Source organism: Hirsutella rhossiliensis (genome assembly GCF_020360975.1).
Source record: "Hirsutella rhossiliensis strain HR02 chromosome Unknown scaffold00005, whole genome shotgun sequence".
Taxonomy (NCBI): domain Eukaryota; kingdom Fungi; phylum Ascomycota; class Sordariomycetes; order Hypocreales; family Ophiocordycipitaceae; genus Hirsutella; species Hirsutella rhossiliensis.
This window is the reverse complement of record NW_025408671.1, coordinates 5,321,461-5,343,100: the sequence shown is the minus strand read 5'-3', so window position 1 is coordinate 5,343,100 and position 21,640 is coordinate 5,321,461. Positions and strand designations below refer to the sequence as shown.

Genomic DNA, 21,640 nt, shown 5'->3' with positions numbered 1-21,640 from the left:
ATGCAGTGGAGGGGTCGTCTGTCACCCTTGCTGCTACAGACGGCCATGGCTCTCCAGGAGTGTGATGCGTGCCTTCCGTCGCACGAGGGCGCCGGAGTTGACGTGTGCCGCGAGTGTCGCGCCAGCTTCGACAGTGGGCGGCTGCCTAAGGCCTGCTCGGTCAACAACATGGCCATCGGTTGTGAGCACCGGTACCCCGAAGAGCTTGATGACCTCTCTCCCGTCGAAGAGAGACTCATTGCCCTGCATGCACCTTTTGGCTATATCACTAAGTTCACCGTCGACAACAAGACCCGTTCGGGAATCAGTTACCGCAAGCACGTGAAAGGACATATTGTCGTCTTTCCGAACAAAGTGGACGATCTCGTGGCCACGGTTCTTCCTCATCCCTTGCTGCAGGCCATCGAGAACATTCACGTCTCTTGGAGCGGTTCGGCTAAGCCTGGCTCCGCAGACGTCAGAAACCTGCTTCAGGTGCGCAAATCTCGAGTGGCAGCTGCCTTGGCATGGCTACAAAGGAACAACCCGCTTTATGAGGGTATCGCAATCAACCAAGCAGAGATGGACGGCTGGCAGTATGCCGACGGCTCCACTGTTCCGACCGTCATCATGGACCGCATGCGAAGAGAGGAACCGTCGACTGTTGAGAAGACACAAACGGACCACATAGTCCCGGACACCGATCGAGGCTTGCAGGAAAACAGCTTTAGAAGCATCGATGAACTGGTGAACTCGATCGATCCTACTTTCATCGCCGAATCTTGCGATTTGAACTGTACTCTGTCGACCGAGCAGACTCAACCCTCTCCTGGTGAGCCGGTGACTCTTGTCCCCGACTCGGCTGCCATCGGCCAGGAAGTGGACACTGTCTGTGAGACGTCTACATCCGGCATGTTTCCTCTCGATGGTCCGGCTGCCTTCGCCGAGTCCGATAAACTGTCGTTTCTGGCCGACATCGTCAACGCCAATCCGGATCGACATGGCAACTCTGTGCTGTGCGTTATGCAGGTCCAAACTACGGGAGACCAGCCGTTTGTCCGAGTAGAGCGTGGTGCGGATTTTGCAGACAACCTGCACGAAGATTTCTTCCCTCGAACATTTCCGAAGCTTTTCCGTGGGAAGGGGCGGCCCGAAATCGAAGTGCGACTCGAGTCACAGACGACAAGGCGGCCCTGCCGACCGTCGTCCGAATCACTCGCTTAATTACTGGGCCAAATACGTATTGCAACGGCATGGAGGCCGGTTCGCCACCCATCCTGTCTTTTGTTTCTTAGTATTCAACACCCTCCTCCGCTCCTCCAACCGCCGCATCAGCATGGTTCGTGTCGCTAAAGATTCCTTCAACAGGTTTGAGCAGGCCTATGCGAACTTGACCGAGGACCGACTGAAGAGGGCCGAGGCGGAGATGCGGAGACAAGGACTACGTCGGACCCCGACATATCGCTCTTGCTCCGCGAGCTGTCGATTTTGGTCATGCACAGCCGCTCTCAACGAATCCCGTCTGCTTATGCGGAGGAAGATCCAAGCTCTGGACATTTGGGCCGGTATGCCTGCAATCTGGATTACCATCAGTCCCAACGACATAAATAATCCGGTAAAGATGAAGCTTGCCATTCATAGGCTCCATGATTATGAGTCTGCAAAGGAGCTTTTGGCCGATCTCCGTGAAAGGTACGACAGAATCGCCCTCAGCACCATGGATCCGGTCAGCTCGGCCATCTTCTTCCACCGAGAAATATCTCTATTCTTTGACAAATACGTGAACACAGGCCAGGAATCGATCTTCGGGAAGATCAGCCACTACTACGCCACGGTGGAAACGAACGAGCGAGGCAGCCTCCACTTGCATGGACTCCTCTGGCTGGACGGCAACATGCGGTTACCGAACCTGATGGGCGACATGGCCAATCCCGCGGAAGAATCGTATCGTGCCCAGGTGATCCGATACATAGACTCCGTCTTTCATGAGTGCCTAGATGAAGATGCCGGAAAAGCCGTGCGACAATAGAGGAAGCCCATCGAACCCGTGGAGGAGGTCATGAGGAGCACCTTGGCTCTCACTTCGGCCTTTGAAGACGAATCCAATTTCATCGCGTACTGTTGCCAAGTGCACTCCCACATACACCTGCCTTAAGTATTCTCTAAAGGGGTCATCGAACAGGGGGCAGATCAACAGAGACGGACAGCCTGCCGCTTCAAGGCACCGTGGAAGATCTTCGAGGAGACAGGCTTCACAGAGGATGGCTTGCTTCAGATCCGGCGCAACCATCCACTCGTCAACCGGTACAACAAGTCGTTGGCGGTCGGCCTTCGTCATAATCACGACGTCTCGATGATCTTGACCAAAACCAAGGGCCTGGCCATGGTGTACTACATCACGAACTACGCCACCAAACTGGATACGCCGATGTGGAAGCGCATTGCTCTCACCGAGGTTGCCCGCCAACTCCGCGAAGCCGGTGGTGCGAGGTGTCGCGCGCCAGGTCCCACCCTGCCCGACGACAGGCAGCAGGCAGTTTTAAACAAGAGCCGTCAGTTCCTGATGAGAACGGCAAATCGGATCTTCTCCGAGCGACAACTCTCGGCCGTCGAGGTCTGTTACCACCTCCTTGGATATGACACCGACTTTACCAACGTGCCGCATTGGTCGTTCCTGAACTTGACGGCCCTCTACTGGACAATCTTTCGGCTATGGGCACATCTCCGCCACCAGGCCGGCGAGCTGACGGACGCTGAACAGCCCCCGGAGACCATCCCTCTGAGGCAAGGAGGGCGAACGCTTCATGCTTAGATGCGTACGCCTACCGGGGCCATGTTCTACGGGACTTATGCCTGTATGACTACATGTCGATGATTCATTTGGTGCGTCGAAAGGGTCGGAGTGAAGATGAATCTCACATTTTCTCGATGGGCAGGATTCCGACTGTGACGGCTGGATGCAAAAGCTTCGACGGCCCGACCAGTACGCCGTCCCGATCTTCCAAGGATACATCAGCGACGACCATGACGACGATCACCCAGTGTATATTAAGCGGTACTCTCTAACCCCCCGGCACCGTTTTGGCTCCGTCTGACGGCCTGTGCAGAAATTCTGTCCTACATTTGGCGTTATTCGTCCCTTGGGAAAACTTCATTTCTGAGAGCCAAGGCGATATAACCGACATATGGACGACGCATCGAGCGCGGCTTTGTCCCCGCCTCCGTTTCTACGTCTCCAACATTTGTCTTTTGAGAAAGTCTGCCGAGGACGCGCGTAAAGACGCGAAGCTCTGGGCCACTCGATCGGAGGGTGACGACACAATTGACGTCGAGTACCCACTTGACGATGGCCGCTACGAAGAGGAGCCTCCAGCGATGGCCCATCGTCAGGCCTACAGAGCTCTACTCCAGATTTTGCGAAATGCCGTGCAAGATACAGACGCCACGAAAGACTCCCCCGTCCTTGGAGGTTTAATACGCGACCTGTGCGAAGAGAACCCGGCTGAAGAAGAACAGCCTTTTGTGCTACGTCAGGACGATCTATACCGGAATATACCCCATGATCAAGGTGACGCCTTGTGCCAATTTCCAATCTCTCGAGACGATGTCCAAGCAGCGGCCAAAGCCCAACGACTATTGCATCTTCGGATGCTGGATGATATCGAGGCTGGTTCTCAGCGCACCGTACTGTCCGCGAATGGCACCGACATTGACGATACCCTAGCTCGTTACGGCGATATGGAGTCCGCCGCTGCGCTCCCGGGTAGTGACCTCGATGAACAAGGCCCTCGGATGCTTGTCGACGTCAGTCCGGTCACTAGCTTCGTGGAGATGGGACGCACCACCGCCGCTAGCTTTACACTGAACTATCTACAGACCATGGCCCTTCAACTCGTTTGCGTATTTCTGGACAAGTATACTGCCGATCCGGACTCAGCTGGTCAGCATCTTCAATATACCGGCGGGCCGGGAGGCACGGGAAAGTCAAGGATTATCGATGCCCTGAAGGGCGTGTTCGCGGCGAGAGACCAGCCACATCTTCTGCAGATAACCGGCACATCAGGCAGTTCGGCGGCCCAGATTGGCGGCACGACGATCCACTCGGCCTGTGGGTTAGATTCCCATCGCGATCCAAACAAACCGCCTCCCCCCTTCTCGGAGGCGAAGAAATGGATATGGAAACTGAAGCTGGTACTCGTGATTGACGAGGTCAGTATGCTGGGAGGAGCCACTCTGCACAACGTCAGTCGTCACCTGCAGGCACTCCGTGACTGTCCGGACGAGCCGTTTGGTGGGATGCCTGTCGTTCTACTGATGGGAGACTTCTACCAGTTCGCCCCGTGCGGAAACAAGCCTCCTGATCAACAGACCGCCGGACCGAACACAGACCCCCCTGCGACAAGCCACCATCTCTCACCACAGCGGCTGCAGATTGTGGTACATGTTCAAAACCGTTGTGCTCCTCGAAGACCAAGTCCGCGCACGCAACGATCCCCAACTCCGCGCACTCCTGGATCGAGTCCGTAACGGCCGGCAGACCCAGCAAGATCTGAGCTTGCTCAATGCCAACATTGTAGGACGCTCCCAAATCACCTTCCATGACGGTTTGCGTGCTATAACGCCGCTGAACCGCACCCGGTGGGCCCTCAACATGGAAGCCGTCGTGGGCTGGGCGCGCTTCAACAGGCAGCATATCCGTATCTTTGTCTCGACTCACACCTGGCGCAACGGCACGCTTTCTCCAAACATCGTAGCGCGAACCATAGGACAAGGTGACGACTCTGCCTGCAAAGTCCCCGGCGTCTTCTTCTACGCTCAGGGCATGCCTGTGGTTGTGAAAAAACATCTACACGGGTTTGAAAGTGGTGAATGGGGCGGACTTTACTGCCGTGGACGTAATACTCGATCCCAATCACCCAGGATACCACTTGGCGGATGACGTGACCATCCACTTCGGGCCGCCGCTCGGTATTCTTCTGCAGTCCGAGGAGACGAAAGCCTTGGCGATACCCTCCCTCCCGGTGGGGACGGTTCTCATCCGCCCCATGTCACATACACTTGATTCGACTAACTCTCACTTCAAATTCTTGTCGGCAAGATGCACGCGACGTGGATTGCCCGTCGTACCGGCGTTCGTTCTCACTGATTACAAAGCCCAGGGTAAAACCTTCGTGGAGGTACTGTTGGAGCTGCGTGGAAATCGTGTGACCAATGGTGAACCCTCCAAGTGCGATTTTACGAGCCTCTATGTGCAACTGTCCAGGTGCACCTCGCTTCGGGGCATCAAGCTTCTTGGTCCCGTGAGGTACCATGATTTCATTGGCAATGGGCTGGATCAGGCCATACTTGATGGAATGCAGAGACTCAAGAACTTGGCCGCGGAAACGAGACGGTTATACGAGGCCAAGGTTTCGAAAAGTAGTGGCAGTATACTAACCATCCCGATAGTTTGACCCTTTCGTACGTCGTAGCCACGATCGGCCAGCTTCTACTCGATCTGCGGTGCTGTCGACTAACCAAGCGTATCCCTTCACCGCCGACCAAGCATGGCTGCTGACATGTCCATCATATGCGACTCCATCCTCTGCTTTACCCTGCTCCATCGCGACCATCATTTGACTCATCGCCGTCCCACTTGTCCCGCTCGGAGCTCGACCGTACACGGACTCGGCAAACATCCGAAGCTGCATCGGGAATCAGGAATCCCCATATTGCTCGATGATGTCGCTCTTTTCCACCGCGCTTCGTAGGTCGTGCCATTGCGATGGGGTCATACCGAGTGTCTCACACTCTTTCTTCTTTGCATCCCACCACGGCGGCAGTATACCGGGACAACGCTCGACGCGCTCCAGGAAACGCTTGAAGCCACGCAACCCGTTGGCGGCACCACCATATATGCTATCCGCGTCTGCTTCGCCTTCAATGTTGTACATGTCCTCAACGCGCAGTCGGTAGGCGTCGATCAGCAGCCCGTAGACATCTCTTTCCGATCGATCATGCAGCCAAGTGCGATTTTCAAGACGCGTGAAGGGCGGATGACGCCCTGTTCCAACCCCTTCGGAGGCGATGAATTTCCGTTGTAGGCCCATCTTGGAACGATGTCGTGGCGTCGGCCTGTTTGCCACAAACCTTCTTATGGACCTTCCAGTCTGCCTTCTGGCAATCCCTGGAGCAGTACGGCGTGGTGGAACATTTCGCGCACCTCTTGAGGAGGGCAACTTCAGGCGGCGACTTCTTGCAGCTATTGCACTCAAGGGCCATGATGACCTAATTCCGATGACCAATTCGTTGAAGGTTGCTTGTGTGAAGAGGCTGAATCAATTTGAAGCTCATTTGTGAACAGGTAAGGTGCTGTAGCGGGTCCAAGCAGCCGCACTACCACCTCTCTTCTCCAACAGACTTGTTTTTATAAAAACAACCCGAATGCTCGCGCTCGGCTATGCCCAACTCTCGTCCCGTTCCTCAAGGCATTGGCGGACCCTGGAAGGGGCCGGTCTCCTGTATGCCTTGAGGAACGAGGAACGACGTGACGAAAGGATCTTTTCTTCCGCCTCTTTCCCCCGCAAACCTTCCACCCCCCCTACGCACGGACCGCATGCCGCTCCGTGCCCACCAGCCACTTTCACCGCCACCTGCGGCCCGCTCCGGGCCCACCTTCTTCCTGCTGCCCGCTCCGGTCCATATCTTCCTCGCCGGATTCTTACTCCCGGCCGGCCGCCGGTAACTGCTCCTTTTTTTTTGTCCCCGTGCACGATGCCGCGAGAACAGCCAGTCACGGTTTCGCCCGAAGAGGTTAGGCGCACCTTGGGGGATCTTGAATCGCACAGGTCCAAATATATATGTAATATATATATATATGCCTTGAGGAACGAGGAACGACGTGACGAAAGGATCTTTCTTCCGCCTCTTTCCCCCGCAAACCTTCCACCCCCCCTACGCACGGACCGCATGCCGCTCCGTGCCCACCAGCCACTTTCACCGCCACCTGCGGCCCGCTCCGGGCCCCCTTCTTCCTGCTGCCCGCTCCGGTCCATATCTTCCTCGCCGGATTCTTACTCCCGGCCGGCCGCCGGTAACTGCTCCTTTTTTTTTGTCCCCGTGCACGATGCCGCGAGAACAGCCAGTCACGGTTTCGCCCGAAGAGGTTAGGCGCACCTTGGGGGATCTTGAATCGCACAGGTCCCGTCGGCGCCGTTCACCGCTTGTCAGAGTTCCCCACGACGAGATCCTCCGCGTCTTGCAAGATATCGACCGCCAGCGCGCTGAAGACCGAACCCGCCACCGTGAAGCTCAATACAAATATACCGCTCAAGCGCAACCGCCAACTAATCCATCCCCGAGACGACTTGGAGAAGAGCAAGCACCTTCCACTCCACCCCGAACGCAGCCAAGGCGCCCCCCTAAAAGACACACGCAGCCGCCGCCCACTCCATCACCGAAACGACCTAGAGAAGAGCAAGCACCTACTCCGCCTCCGACGCAGCCAAGGCGGTCCCTCGAAAGGCACCCGCAGCAACCAGCCTCCCCGTCGCCGAGTAGACCTAGAGCGGAGCAAACGGTTCGTTCTCCGCCGCCCACGCGGCCTAGGCGCCCCCCCACGAGGCCCCGACCCACGCGAGAATCCGTTCAAGATCAACGAGACTCTGTCAGGTCTACTCTATATCACTATAACGCCGCTTTCCGCGCCAAAGAGCAGGCGTCATCAACAAGATCCTGGTGCGACGAAGTTCCACTTGCCCTTCAGGTAGCGGCTACCAAATCGTTCTACCAAGCGTTCACGGACGAGAGGACGTTGCCGATTTCCCACTGCGTCTTCTGCTACAGGAAGACCCCGCCTTGCGAGCTCTCGATCATGCCGTGGAGGGGTCGATTGTCGCCCTCCCTGCTGCAGGCGACCAGGACTATCCAGACGTGTGACGCTTGCCTTCCGCCGCACGAGCGCGCAGGAGTTGACGTTTGCCGCGAGTGTCGCGTCAGCTTCGACCGTGGACGCCTGCCCAAGGCCTGCTCGGTCAACAACATGGCCATCGGTTGTGAGCATCGGTACCCCGACGAGCTTGATGACCTCTCTCCCGTCGAAGAGAGACTGATTGCCCTGCATGCGCCTTTTGGCTATATCACCAAGTTCACGGTCGACAACAAGACCCGTTCGGGAATCAGTTACCGCAAGCACGTGAAGGGACATATCGTCGTCTTTCCGAACAAGGTTGACGATCTGGTGGCCACGGTTCTACCTCATCCCTTGCTGCAGGCCATTGAGAACATCCACGTCTCTTGGAGCGGTTCGGGTAGGCCTGGCTCCGCAGACGTCAGACACCTGCTTCAGGTGCGCAAATCTCGAGTGGCAGCTGCCCTGGCATGGCTGCAAAGGAACAACCCGCTCTACGAGGATATCGCAATTAACCAAGCAGAGATGGACGGCTGGCAGTATGCCGACGGCTCCACTGTTCCGACCGTCATCATGGACCGCATGCGAAGGGAGGAACCGTCGACCGTTGAGAAGACACAAACGGACCACATAGTCCCGGACACTGATCGAGGCTTGGAGAAAACAACTTCAGAAGCATCGATGAACTGGTGAACTCGATTAATCCCACTCTTGCGGCTGAATCTTGCGATTTAGACTGTACTCTGTCCACTGAGCAGACTCAACCATCCCCTGGTGAGCCGGCGACTCTTGTCCCCGACTCGGCTGTCATCGGCCTGGAAGTTGACACCGTCTGTGAGACGTCTACGTCCGGCATGTTTCCCCTCGACGGACCGGCTGCCTTCGCGGATACCGATAAGCTGTCGTTTCTGGCTGATATCGTCAACGCCAATCCGGTTCGACATGGCAACTCTGTGCCGTGCGTTATGCAGGTCCAAACTACGGGAGATCAGCCATTTGTCCGAGTAGAGCGTGGTGCGGATTTCGCAGACAACCTACACGAAGATTTCTTCCCTCGAACATTTCCGAAGCTTTTTCCGTGGGAAGGGCGGCCCGAAATCGAAGTGCGACTCGAGTCACAGCCGACAAAGCGATGGTGTCGACCGTCACCGAATCACTCTCTTAATTACTGGGCCAGATACGTATTGCAACGGCATGGAGGCCGATTCGCCACCCATCCTGTCTTTTGTTTCTTAGTATTCAACACCCTCCTTCGCTCCTCCAACCGCCGCATCAGCATGGCCCGTGTCGCTAAAGATTCCTTCCACAGACTTGAGCAAGCCTATGCGAACTTGACCGAGGACCGACTGAAGAGAGCCGAGGCGGAGATGCGGGAGACGAGGACTACGTCGGACCCCGACGTATCGGTCTTGCTTCGCGAGCTGTCGATTTTTGGACATGCACAGCCGCTCTCGAACGAATCCCGTTTGCTTATGCGGAGGAAGATACAAGCTCTGGACATCCGCGCCGGTATGCCTGCAATCTGGATTACCATCAATCCTAACGACATTAATAATCCGGTAAAGATGAGGCTTGCCATTCATAGGCTCCACGATTATGAGTCTGCAAAGGGACTTTTGGCCGATCTCCGTGAAAGGTACGATAGAATCGCCCTCAGCACCATGGATCCGGTCAGCTCGGCCATTTTCTTCCACCGAGAAATATCTCTATTCTTTGACAAATACGTGAACACAGGCCAGGAATCGATCTTCGGGAAGATCAGCCACTACTACGCCACGGTGGAAACGAACGAGCGAGGCAGCCTCCACTTGCATGGACTCCTCTGGCTGGACGGCAACATGCGACTGCCGAACCTGATGGACGACATGGCCAACCCCGCGGAAGAAGCATATCGTGCCCAAGTGATCCGATACGTAGACTCTGTGTTTCACGAGTGTCTAGATGAAGATGCCGGAAAAGCCGTGCGACAACAGAGGAAGCCCATCCATCCTGTGGGGGAGATCATGACCAGCACCTCGGCTCTCACTGCGGCCTTCGAAGACGAATCCAACTTCGTCGCGTACTGTTGCCAAGTGCACTCCCACACGTACACCTGCCTCAAGTATTCTCTGAAGGGGGTTGCCGAACAGGGTGCGGATCCACAGGGACGGACGGCCTGCCGCTTCAAAGCACCGTGGAAGATCGTCGACGAGACAGGGTTCACAGAGGATGGCTTGCTTCAGATCCGGCGCAACCATCCGCTCGTCAACCGGTACAACAAGTCACTGGCGGTCGGCCTTCGTCATAATCACGACGTCTCGATGATCTTGACCAAAACCAAGGGCCTGGCCATGGTGTACTACATCACGAACTACGCCACCAAACTGGATACGCCGATGTGGAAGCGCATTGCTCGCCACCGAGGTTGCCCGCCAACTCCGCGAAGCCGGTGGTGCGAGGTGTCGCGCGCCAGATCCCACCCTGCCCGACGACAGGCAGCAGGGAGTTTTAAACAAGAGCCGTCAGTTCCTGATGAGAACGGCAAATCGGATCTTCTCCGAGCGACAACTCTCGGCCGTCGAGGTCTGTTACCACCTTGGATATGACACCGACTTTACCAACGTGCCGCATTGGTCGTTCCTGAACTTGACGGCCCTCTACTGGACAATCTTTCGGCTATGGGCACATCTCCGCCACCAGGCCGGTGAGCTGACGGACGCTGAACAGCCCCCGGAGACCATCCCTCTGAGGCAAGGAGGGCGAACGCTTCTATGCTTAGATGCGTACGCCTACCGGGGCCATGTTCTACGGGACTTATGCCTGTATGACTATATGTCAATGGTTCACTTGGTGCGTCGAAAGGGTCGGAGTGAAGATGAATCTCACATTTTTCTCGATGGGCAGGATTCCGACTGTGACGGCTGGATGCAAAAGCTTCGACGGCCCGACCAGTACGCCGTCCCGATCTTCCAAGGATACATCAGCGACGACCATGACGACGATCACCCAGTGTATATTAAGCGGTACTCTCTAACCCCCCCCGGCACCGTTTTGGCTCCGTCTGACGGCCTGTGCAGAAATTCTGTCCTACATTTGGCGTTATTCGTCCCTTGGGAAAACTTCATTTCTGAGAGCCTAGGCGATATAACCGACATATGGACGACGCATCGAGCGCGGCTTTGTCCCCGCCTCCGTTTCTACGTCTCCAACATTTGTCTTTTGAGAAAGTCTGCCGAGGATGCGCGTAAAGACGCGAAGCTCTGGGCCAGTCGATCGGAGGGTGACGACACAATTGACGTCGAGTACCCACTTGACGATGGCCGCTACGAGGAGGAGCCTCCAGCGATGGCTCATCGTCAGGCCTACAGAGCTCTACTCCAGATTTTGCGAAATGCCGTGCAGCACACGGACGCCACGAAAGACTCACCCGTCCTTGGAGGCTTAATACGCGATCTGTGCGAGGAGAACCCGGCGGAAGAGGAGCAACCTTTGGTGCAACGTCAGGAGGATTTGTACCGGAATATACCCCATGATCAAGGTGATGCCTTGTGCCAATTTCCAATATCTCGAGACGATGTCCAAGCAGCGGCCAAGGCCCAACAGCTAATGCATCTTCGGATGCTTGACGACATTGAGAGTGGTTCTCAGGGGACCATGCTTTCCGCGGATGGCGCCGACGTCGACGATACCCTAGCTCGCTACGGCGATACGGAGTCCGCTGCTGCGCTCCCGGGCAGCGACCTCAATGAACAAGGCCCTCGGATGCTTGTCGATGTCAGTCCGGCAACTAGCTTCGCGGAGATGGGACACACCACCGCGGCCAGCTTTACACTGAACTATCTACAGACCATGGCCCTTCAACTCGTTTGCCTGTTTCTGGACAAGTATACTGCCAACCCGGACTCAGCCGGTCAGCATCTTCAATACACCGGCGGGCCGGGTGGCACGGGAAAGTCGAGGATTATCGATGCCCTGAAGGACGTGTTCGCGGCGAGGAACCAGCCACATCTTCTGCAGATAACCGGCACATCGGGCAGTTCGGCGGCCCAGATTGGCGGCACGACGATCCACTCGGCCTGTGGGTTAGATTCCCATCGCGATCCAAACAAGCCGCCTCCCCCCTTCTCGGAGGCGAAGAAGTGGGTATGGAGACAGAAGCTGGTGCTCGTGATTGACGAGGTCAGTATGCTGGGAGGAGCCACTCTGCACAACGTCAGTCGCCACCTGCAGGCGCTCCGTGACTGTCCGGACGAACCGTTTGGTGGCATGCCTGTCGTTCTACTGATGGGAGACTTCTACCAGTTCGCCCCCGTGCGGGAGACAAGCCTACTGATCATCAGACCGCCGGACCGAACAGAGACCCCCCTGCGACAAGCCACCATCTCTCACCACAGCGGCTGCAGATTGTGGCATCTGTTCAAAATCGTGGTGCTCCTCGAAGACCAAGTCCGCGCACGCAACGATCCCCAACTCCGTGCACTCCTGGATCGAGTTCGTAACGGGCGCCAGACCCATGAAGATCTGAGCTTGCTCAATGCCAACATTGTAGGACGCTCGCAAATCACCTTCCACGATGGTTTGCGCGCTATAACGCCGCTGAACCGCACCCGGTGGGCCCTCAACATGGAAGCTGTTGTGGGCTGGGCGCGCTTCAACCAGCGGCATATCCGTATCTTTGTCTCGACTCACACCTGGCGTAGCGGCGCGCTTTCTTCAGACATCGTAGCGCGAACCATCGGACAAGGCGACGACTCTGCCTGCAAAGTCCCCGGCGTCTTCTTCTACGCCCAGGGCATGCCCGTGGTTGTGAACAAGAACATCTACACTGGCCTGAAGGTTGTGAATGGGGCCGACTTTACCGCCGTGGACGTGATAATCGATCCCAATCACCCGGGATACTGCTTGGCAGATGACGTGACCATCCACTTCGGGCCACCGCTCGGCATTCTTCTGCAGTCCGAGGAGACGAAAGCCTTGGCGATACCGTCCCTCCCGGTCGGGACAGTGCTCATCCGACCCATGTCGCATACGCTCGATTCGACTAGCTCTCACTTCAAATTCTTGTCGGCAAGATGCACACGACGTGGATTACCCGTTGCGCCAGCGTTCGTCCTCACTGACTATAAATCTCAGGGTAAAACGTTTGTAGAAGTACTCTTGGAGCTGCGTGGAAATCGTCTGACCAATGGCGAACCCTCCAAATGCGATTTCACGAGCCTCTATGTTCAACTGTCCAGGTGTACTACGCTCCATGGCATCAAACTCCTCAGTCCCGTGAGATACCAGGATTTTATTGACAATACGCTAGATCGAGCCATGCTTGATGGAATGCGCAGACTCACAAACTTGGCGGCGCAAACGAGACGGGCATATGAGGGTGGCGATTTAGAAAAGCAGTGACACTGGTCAATCCGATCGTTCATGTACGCCTTTTCGTGCGTGGAAGAGTCACACCTGATAAGGTGACCGGGCCGCACGCCAATCATCCGGATCTCGCTCCCCTCCCTTCCCAGGACGTAAGCGCTTTTGCTCCTCACAATAATTTACCCACCATTTCTCGAACGCCTGGTGGCTGTAAAGCCATCTCGGCGGCCCTTCTCCTTCCCCGAACAGGTCGAGGATATGGTCGCAGAACATCCACACTCCTTCAAGATGCTGCGGATAAAATGGCCTCCTGTCCTTGCGCGCGACCACGACGGTGCCAACTTGTGACTGCCATTCTGGAGGTGCAAACCCGGAGTCGGCATCAATATTGAGGTACGTAGCAATCTGGTTGTCGAGGTCTGCCTCGTTGACGGACTGAGTCCCCGTCCGATAGAGGACCAGCGGGACCTCGATGAGCGCTGGGACGGAGGGCACCGACTGCGAAAACATATCATGATTCGCAGGGATTGTAGTGGCAGACCAGAGGGGAAACTTGCGTTTCTCGGCCTCGCATCGGACAATGACAGCTTCGACATGCCCCGACTTGCTGTGCGTTTCCCTCAAACCTGACGTACCCATCGGCGGCGAGGCATGCGTGGCCGGCGGGTGGGTTTGCCGCTGGCGCTTGCTGGGGCGATGTCTCTGGCTCCGAATCGGTGTCGATGTTGTCCCACTTTGAGTAATCAATCGGAGGCATTGGGTCGATTCTTGACAAATTGTTACCCTTCACTGCATAATTCGCAACGGTTCGGACTCCTTCGACCTTCAAGATGATGGCTCCTGAAAAGGCTCCATTACGTCCTTACCCCGCCCTAAGCCTATCGTGTTGTGGCGGGGTAAAACGGCGTCCAAGCAGCCACACTATCGGGAGCAAGCCTCATCTTTCCTTTCAACAGACTTGTCAGTGTCAAACCAAACCGAATGCTTCAGTCCCGTTCCTCAAGGCATTGGCGGACCCTGCAAGGGGTCGGTCTCCTGTATGCCTTGAGGAACGAAAGGCTCTTCCTTCCGCCCCTTCCGTAAACACGGACCGCATGGTGCCCCGTGCGCTCCCCAGCCACTCTTCACTGCCACCTACTTCCGGCCAAACAGAGCCACTGCTTCCTGCTGCCCGCTCCGGCCCCTCTCCCCGGGCCGCCTGACCGCTCCGGCCATGCTCCGGCCGGTCGGCGGCTCGCCCCTCACTTCGTGACCGCCATTCTTCTACCAACCAGCGGGACCAAGGGTCTTGACCCTGACCTACGCACTCCGTGAGCCCTCTGATCTTCCAACGCCGGATTCTTGCTGGGCGCCATAGCAGATCATTCCTCCCACTTCGTCCCAGCTCTCGTTCGCAGCACCATGCCGCGAGAACACCCAGCCACTGTCGCACCCGAAGAGGTTCACCGCACCTTGAGGATCTTGAATCGCAGGCGTCCTATCGGCGCCGGTCCTTACAACGCCCTTCACCGCTTGCCAGAGTCCCCCACGATGAGATCCTCCGTGTCTTGCGAGATATGGACCGCCAGCGCGCCGAAGACCGAACCCGCCGCCGTGAAGCTCAATCCCGATTTGCTGCACAGACGCCGCCGCCCGCCACTCCATCACCGAAACGACCTAGACAAGAGCAAGCGCCTCACTCCGCCGCCGACGCAGCCAAGGCGCTCCCCAAAAGACCCCGGCCGATGCGAGAAACCGTTCAACTTCAACGAGACTCTGTCGAATCCATACTGCATCACTACAACGCCACTTTCCGCGTCAAGGAGCAGGCATCATCGACAAGATCCTGGTGCAACGAAGTTCCGGTTGCCCTCCAGGTAGAGGCTGCTAAATCTTTCTACCAAGCGTTTACCGAGGAACGGACGTTGCCGGTTTCCCACTGCGTCTTCTGCTATAGGAAGACACCGCCTTGCGAACTCGCCACCATACAGTGGAGGGATCGCTTGTCGCCCTCCATGCTGCAGGCGACCAAGACTGTCCAAGAGTGTGGCGCGTGCCTTCCGTCACACGAGGGCGCCAGAGTTGACGTGTGCCGCGAGTGTCGCGCCGGCTTCGACAGTGGACGGCTGCCCAAAGCCTGCTCGGTCAACAACATGGCCATCGGTTGCGAACATCGGTACCCCGAAGAGCTTGATGACCTCTCCCCCGTTGAAGAGAGACTCATTGCCCTGCATGCACCTTTTGGCTATATCACCAAGTTCACGGTCGACAACAAGACCCGTTCGGGAATCAGCTACCGCAAGCACGTGAAAGGACACATCGTCGTCTTCCCGAACAAAGTGGATGATCTTGTGGCCACGGTTCTTCCTCATCCCTTACTGCAGGCCATTGAGAACATCCACGTCTCTTGGAGCGGTCCGGGCAAGCCTGGCTCCGCAGACGTCAGACACCTGCTTCAAGTGCGCAAATCTCGAGTGGCAGCTGCCCTGGCATGGCTGCAAAGGAACAACCCGCTCTACGAGGATATCGCAATTAACCAAGCAGAGATAGATGGCTGGCAGTATGCCGACGGCTCCACTGTTCCGACCGTCATCATGGACCGCATGCGAAGGGAGGAACCGTCGACCGTTGAGAAGACACAAACGGACCACATAGTCCCGGACACTGATCGAGGCTTGGAAAACAGCTTCAGAAGCATCGATGAACTGGTGAACTCGATCAACCCCACTTTTGCGGCTGAATCCTGCGATTTAGATCGTACTCTGTCCCCGAGCAGACTCAACCATCCCTGGTGAGCCGGCGACTCTTGTCCCCGACTCGGCTGCCATCGGCCTGGAAGTTGACGCCGTCTGTGAGATGTCTGCTTCCGGCATGTTTCCTCTCAATGGACCGGCTGCCTTCGCCGAGACCGATAAACTGTCGTTTCTGGCCGACATCGTCAACGCCAATCCGGATCGACATGGCAACTCTGTGCCGTGCGTTATGCAGGTCCAAACTGCGGAGACCAGCCGTTTGTCCGAGTAGAGCGTGGTGCGGATTTTGCAGACAACTTGCACGAAGATTTCTTCCTCGAACATTTCCGAAGGGTGGCCCGAAATCAAAGGGCGACTCGAGTCACAGCCGACAAAGCGTTGTTGCCGACCGTCGTCCGAATCACTCGCTTAATTACTGGGCCAGATACGTATTGCGACGGCACGGAGGCCGATTTGCCACCCATCCTGTCTTTTGTTTCTTAGTATTCAACACCCTCCTTCGCTCCTCCAACCGCCGCATCAGCATGGTTCGTGTCGCTAAAGATTCCTTCCACAGGCTCGAGCAAGCGTATGCGAACTTGAACGAGGACCGACTGAAGAGAGCCGAGGCGGAGATGCGGGAGGCAAGGACCACGTCGGACCCTGACATATCGGTCTTGCTTCGCGAGCTGTCGATTTTTGGCCACGCACAGCCGCTCTCGAACGAATCCCGTTTGCTTATGCGGAGGAAGATACAAGCTGTTAACATTTGGGCCGGTATGCCTGCAGTTTGGATTACCATCAGTCCCAACGACATTAATAATCCGATAAAGATGAAACTTGCCATTCATAGGCTGCACGATTATGACTCTGCAATGGAGCTTTTAGCCGATCTCCGTGAAAGGTACGACAGAATCGCCCTCAGCACCATGGATCCGGTTAGCTCGGCCATCTTCTTCCACCGAGAAATATCCTTATTCTTTGACAAGTACGTGAACACGGGCCAGGAATCGATCTTTGGAAAGATTAGCCACTACTACGCCACGGTGGAAACGAACGAGCGAGGCAGCCTCCACTTACATGGACTCCTCTGGCTGGACGGCAACATGCGGTTACCGAACCTGGTAGACGATATGGCCAATCCTGCGGAAGAAGGATACCGTGCCCAAGTGACCCGGTACGTAGACTCTGTCTTTCACGAGTGTTTAGATGAAGATGCTGGAAAAACCCTGCGACAACAGAGGAAGCCCATCCATCCCGTGGAGGAGGTCATGACCAGCACCTCGGCTCTCACTGCGGCCTTCGAAGACGAATCCAACTTCATCGCGTACTGTTGCCAAGTGCACTCCCACACGTACACCTGCCTCAAGTATTCTCTGAAGGGGATCGTTGAACAGGGTGCAGATCCACAGAGACGGACGGCCTGCCGCTTCAAAGCACCGTGGAAGATCGTCGACGAGACAGGGTTCACAGAGGACGGCTTGCTTCAGATCCGGCGCAACCATCCACTCGTCAATCGGTATAACAAGTCATTGGCGGTCGGCCTTCGTCATAACCATGACGTCTCGATGATCTTGACCAAAACCAAGGGCCTGGCCATGGTGTACTACATCACGAACTACGCCACCAAACTGGATACGCCGATGTGGAAACGCATTGCTCTTGCCGCCGAGGTTGCCCGCCAACTTCGCGAAGCCGGTCGTCCGACGTCTCGCGCACCAGATCCCACCCTGCCCGACGACAGGCAGCAGGCAGTATTGAATGAAAGCCGTCAATTCCTGATGAGAACGGCAAATCGGATCTTCTCCGAGCGACAACTCTCGGCCGTAGAGGTCTGTTACCATCTCCTTGGATATGACACCGACTTTACCAACGTGCCGCATTGGTCTTTCCTGAACCTGACGGCGCTCTATTGGGCAATCTTTCGGCTATGGGCACATCTCCGCCATCAGGCCGGCGAGCTGACGGACGCTGAACAGCCCCCGGAGACAATCCGTCTGAGGCAAGGAGGGCGAACCCTTTTATACCTGGACGCGTACGCGTACCGGGGCCATGTTCTACGAGACCTATGCCTGTACGACTATATGTCAATGATTCATTTGATGCGTCGAAAAAGTCGGAGTGAAGACGACTCACATTTTCTCGATGGGCAGGATTCCGACTGTGACGGCTGGATGCAAAAGCTTCGACGGCCAGACCAGTACGCCGTCCCGATCTTCCAAGGATACATCAGCGACGACCATGAGGACGATCACCCAGTGTATATTAAGCGGTACGCTCTAACCCCCCAGCAACATTTTGGCCCCGTCTGACAGCCTGTGCAGAAATTCGGTCCTACATTTGGCGTTATTCGTCCCTTGGGAAAACTTCGTTTCTGAAAGCCAAGGCGATATAACCGACATATGGACGAGGCATCGGGCCGGGCTTTGTCCCCGCCTCCGTTTCCATGTCTCCAACATTTGTCTTTTGAGAAAGTCTGCCGAAGACGCGCGTAAAGACACGAAGCTCTGGGCCAGTCGATCGGAGGTGACGACACAATTGACGTTGAGTACCCACTGGACGACGGCCACTACGAGGATGAGCCTCCAGCGATGGCTCAACATCAGGCTTACACAGCTCTACTCCAGATTTTGCGGAATTCCGTGCAAAATACTGACGCCACAAAGGACTCCTCGTCCTCTTGGATCTAATACGCGACGTGCGTAAGGGGAACCTCGCTGGAGGACAACCCTTTGTCCAACGTCAGGAGGATCTGTACCTCAATATACCCCACGACCAAGGCGACACCTTGTGCCAATTCCCAATATTATCTCGAGATGATGTCCAAGCAGCAGCCAAGGCCCAAGACCTGTTGCATCTTCGAATGCTGGACGACATCGAGGGTGGTTCTCAGGGCACCGTACTATCCACGAATGGCGCCGACATCGACGATACCCTAGCTCGCTACGGCGATATGGACACCGCCGCTGCGCTCACAGGCAGTGACCTCAATGAACAAGGCCCTCGAATGCTCGTTGACGTCACTCCGGCGACTAGCTTCGCGGAGATGGGGCACACCACCGCAGCCACCTTCACACTGAACTATCTACAGACCATGGCCCTTCAACTCGTTTGCGCATTTCTAGACAGGTATACGGCTAATCCGGACTCAGCTGGCCAACATCTCCAGTATACCGGCGGGCCGGGTGGCACGGGAAAGTCGAGGATCATCGATGCCCTGAAGGACGTGTTCGCGGCGAGAAACCAGCCACATCTTCTGCAGATAACCGGCACATCGGGCAGTTCGGCGGCCCAGATTGGCGGCACGACGATCCACTCGGCCTGTGGGTTAGATTCCCATCGCGATCCAAACAAACCGCCTCCCCTTTCTCGGAGGCGAAGAAATGGATCTGGAAACAGAAGCTGGTACTCGTGATTGACGAGGTCAGTATGCTTGGGGGGGCCACTCTGCACAACGTCAGTCGTCATCTCCAGGCACTCCGTGACTGTCCGGACGAGCCATTTGGTGGGATGCCTGTAGTTCTGCTGATGGGAGACTTCTACCAGTTCGCCCCTGTGCGGGAAACAAGCCTCCTGATCAATAGACCGCCGGACGGAACCCAGGCACCTCTGCGACAAGCGACCGTCTCTCACCATAGCGGCTGTAGATTGTGGCATCTGTTCAAAACCGTTGTGCTCCTCGAAGACCAGGTCCGGGCACGCGACGATCCCCAACTCGGCGCACTCCTGGATCGAGTTCGTGACGGGCGGCAGACACGGCAAGACCTCGACTTGCTCAACGCCAACATTGTAGGACGCTCCCAAATCACCTTCGACAATGGTTTGCGTGCTATAACGCCGCTGAACCGCACCCGCTGGGCCCTCAACATGGAAGCTGTCGTAGGCTGGGCGCGCTTCAACAAGCAACATATCCGTATCTTTATCTCGACTCACACCTGGCGCAACGGCACGCTTTCTCCAAACATCATAGCACAAACCATTGGACAAGGTGATGACTCTGTCTGCAAAGTCCCTGGTGTCTTTTCTACGCCCAAGGTATGCCGGTGGTTGTGAACAAGAACATCTATACTGGCTTGAAAGTTGTCAACGGAGCCGAGTTTACTGCCGTGGACGTTATACTCGATCCCAATCACCCAGGATACTACTTGGCAGATGACGTGACAATCCACTTCGGGCCACCGCTAGGCATTCTTCTGCAGTCTCAAGAGACGAAAACGTTGGCGATACCGTCCCTGCCGTTGGGGACCGTGCTCATCCGACCCATGTCACATACGCTCGATTCGACTAACTCTCACTTCAAATTCTTGTCAGCAAGATGCACACGACGTGGATTACCCGTGGCACCAGCGTTTGTTCTTACCGATTACAAGGCCCAGGGTAAAACGTTCGTCGAAGTACTTTGGAGCTACGTGGAAATCGTGTGACCAATGGGGAACCCTCCAAATGCAATTTTACGAGCCTCTATGTGCAACTGTCCAGGTGCACTACGCTTCGGGGCATCAAGCTTCTCGGTCCCGTGAGACAGCATGATTTCATTGGCAATGGGCTGGATCAGGCCATAGTTGATGGAATGCAGAGACTTAAGAACTTGGCCGTAGAAACGAGACGAATGTACGAGAATTAGGGTTGCGAAAGATAGGCATACTGACCAAGTTCGGGAACGGGGGTCCTTTAGCACTGCCGGGCGCGTTGATACTTGCCGCCGGCCAACTAATGCTTTAGTCCGTTCCTCAAGGCATTGGCGGACCCTGGAAGGGGCCGGTCTCCTGTATATATATATATAATCGGAAGTATATATATATATATATATATATATATATATAATCGGAAGAAGGATCCTTTCGTCTCTTCGTTCCTCAAGGCATAGCCTTGTGAGGCTGCAAGCCGCCTGATTTGTATGGCCTCTGCTTGTGTGCCCTCTTCTTGTATAGCCTTGCAACACTCTGCAGGCTTCACAACGTCTGGCTGTTATGGCCTTGCAACCTCTGCCTGTGTGGCCTTGTGTAAGTGCTATGCCTGCATGCCTACGACCTTTGGCCATGTATTAGGTACACCCAAGCCACGTTTACTCCACTTTCTGTTGTACATTTACCAAAATGTGTTGTACGGATAACCACCCCCTTTGTATGGAGCGGCAACATTTTTGCGGAGCATAAGGGGGGGGGGGGTGAGCAGAAGGGGGGGTAAGCATGGTACGTGGATGGAAGCCCTCTTCGCCATCGCATGCGGCAGCATTCGGCACAGCCAAGGCGTGGCCGCCGTGGTCCTGCCCCCGGTACAGGAGGGCGGCCGAGACAATCTCGAAGGCAAACTCGACCGTCGAGGCCGCCACGACGTGTTCGGAGCCCGGTGATGATTCCAACTGAACAGTCGGCGGTATTTCACCCACAAGATCCGGCGTGGAATGGCGACCTCGACGCTTGCGCCTTGACTGACCGCGACAAGACCACCCTCCGCGAGTTCAGGACAAAGCTGGACAATGACCAAATGCAGTTTTGCAGTCGATGCCAAGAGAGTTGGTTTCAGTTGAAGATCGATACCGACGGCATTTGTGCGCGTTGCTATCGAAAGGATGCGAAACGCGGCCCCGGCGAGCCGTATTTCTTCTCTGCGGATAATCAGCTCGACTTTGGCCCTGTGCCGGCCCGGTTGCCCGAGCTTACGCCTACCGAAGAGTCGTTGATTGCTCGCGTTCACGCCCACGTCAACATTATGCTTT

At 56.1% G+C, this 21,640-nt stretch overlaps 5 protein-coding genes across 5 annotated transcripts; 4 read left to right on the top strand and 1 right to left on the bottom strand.

Annotated features, from left to right (window-relative positions):
• HRG_06138 (Arrestin-lik) lies at window positions 1-2,008 on the top strand (the record flags this gene model as incomplete). Its single annotated transcript, XM_044864609.1, has 2 exons — window positions 1-995; window positions 1,348-2,008. The coding sequence occupies 2 exons, from the start codon at window positions 1-3 to the stop codon at window positions 2,006-2,008; spliced, it is 1,656 nt and encodes a 551-aa protein (XP_044721141.1).
• Window positions 2,009-2,936: 928 nt separating this feature from the next.
• HRG_06137 (PIF1 protein) lies at window positions 2,937-4,918 on the top strand (the record flags this gene model as incomplete). The annotated part of the gene is made up of 4 exons (XM_044864608.1): window positions 2,937-3,034; window positions 3,087-4,188; window positions 4,367-4,833; window positions 4,900-4,918. The coding sequence occupies 4 exons, from the start codon at window positions 2,937-2,939 to the stop codon at window positions 4,916-4,918; spliced, it is 1,686 nt and encodes a 561-aa protein (XP_044721140.1).
• Window positions 4,919-5,675: 757 nt separating this feature from the next.
• Window positions 5,676-6,068, bottom strand: HRG_06136 (uncharacterized protein; the record flags this gene model as incomplete). The annotated part of the gene is made up of 1 exon (XM_044864607.1): window positions 5,676-6,068. One exon carries the CDS (start codon window positions 6,066-6,068, stop codon window positions 5,676-5,678), a length of 393 nt encoding a protein of 130 aa, XP_044721139.1.
• A 2,653-nt stretch (window positions 6,069-8,721) lies between these two features.
• On the top strand, window positions 8,722-13,246 carry HRG_06135 (PIF1-like helicase domain-containing protein; the record flags this gene model as incomplete). Its single annotated transcript, XM_044864606.1, has 5 exons — window positions 8,722-8,825; window positions 9,177-10,270; window positions 10,320-10,696; window positions 10,751-10,869; window positions 10,924-13,246. The coding sequence occupies 5 exons, from the start codon at window positions 8,722-8,724 to the stop codon at window positions 13,244-13,246; spliced, it is 4,017 nt and encodes a 1,338-aa protein (XP_044721138.1).
• Window positions 13,247-14,766: 1,520 nt separating this feature from the next.
• Window positions 14,767-19,974, top strand: HRG_06134 (ATP-dependent DNA helicase PIF1; the record flags this gene model as incomplete). The annotated part of the gene is made up of 6 exons (XM_044864605.1): window positions 14,767-15,897; window positions 15,944-16,164; window positions 16,499-18,193; window positions 18,246-18,469; window positions 18,588-19,248; window positions 19,569-19,974. 6 exons carry the CDS (start codon window positions 14,767-14,769, stop codon window positions 19,972-19,974), a joined length of 4,338 nt encoding a protein of 1,445 aa, XP_044721137.1.
• Between the last annotated feature and the right edge of the window lie 1,666 nt (window positions 19,975-21,640).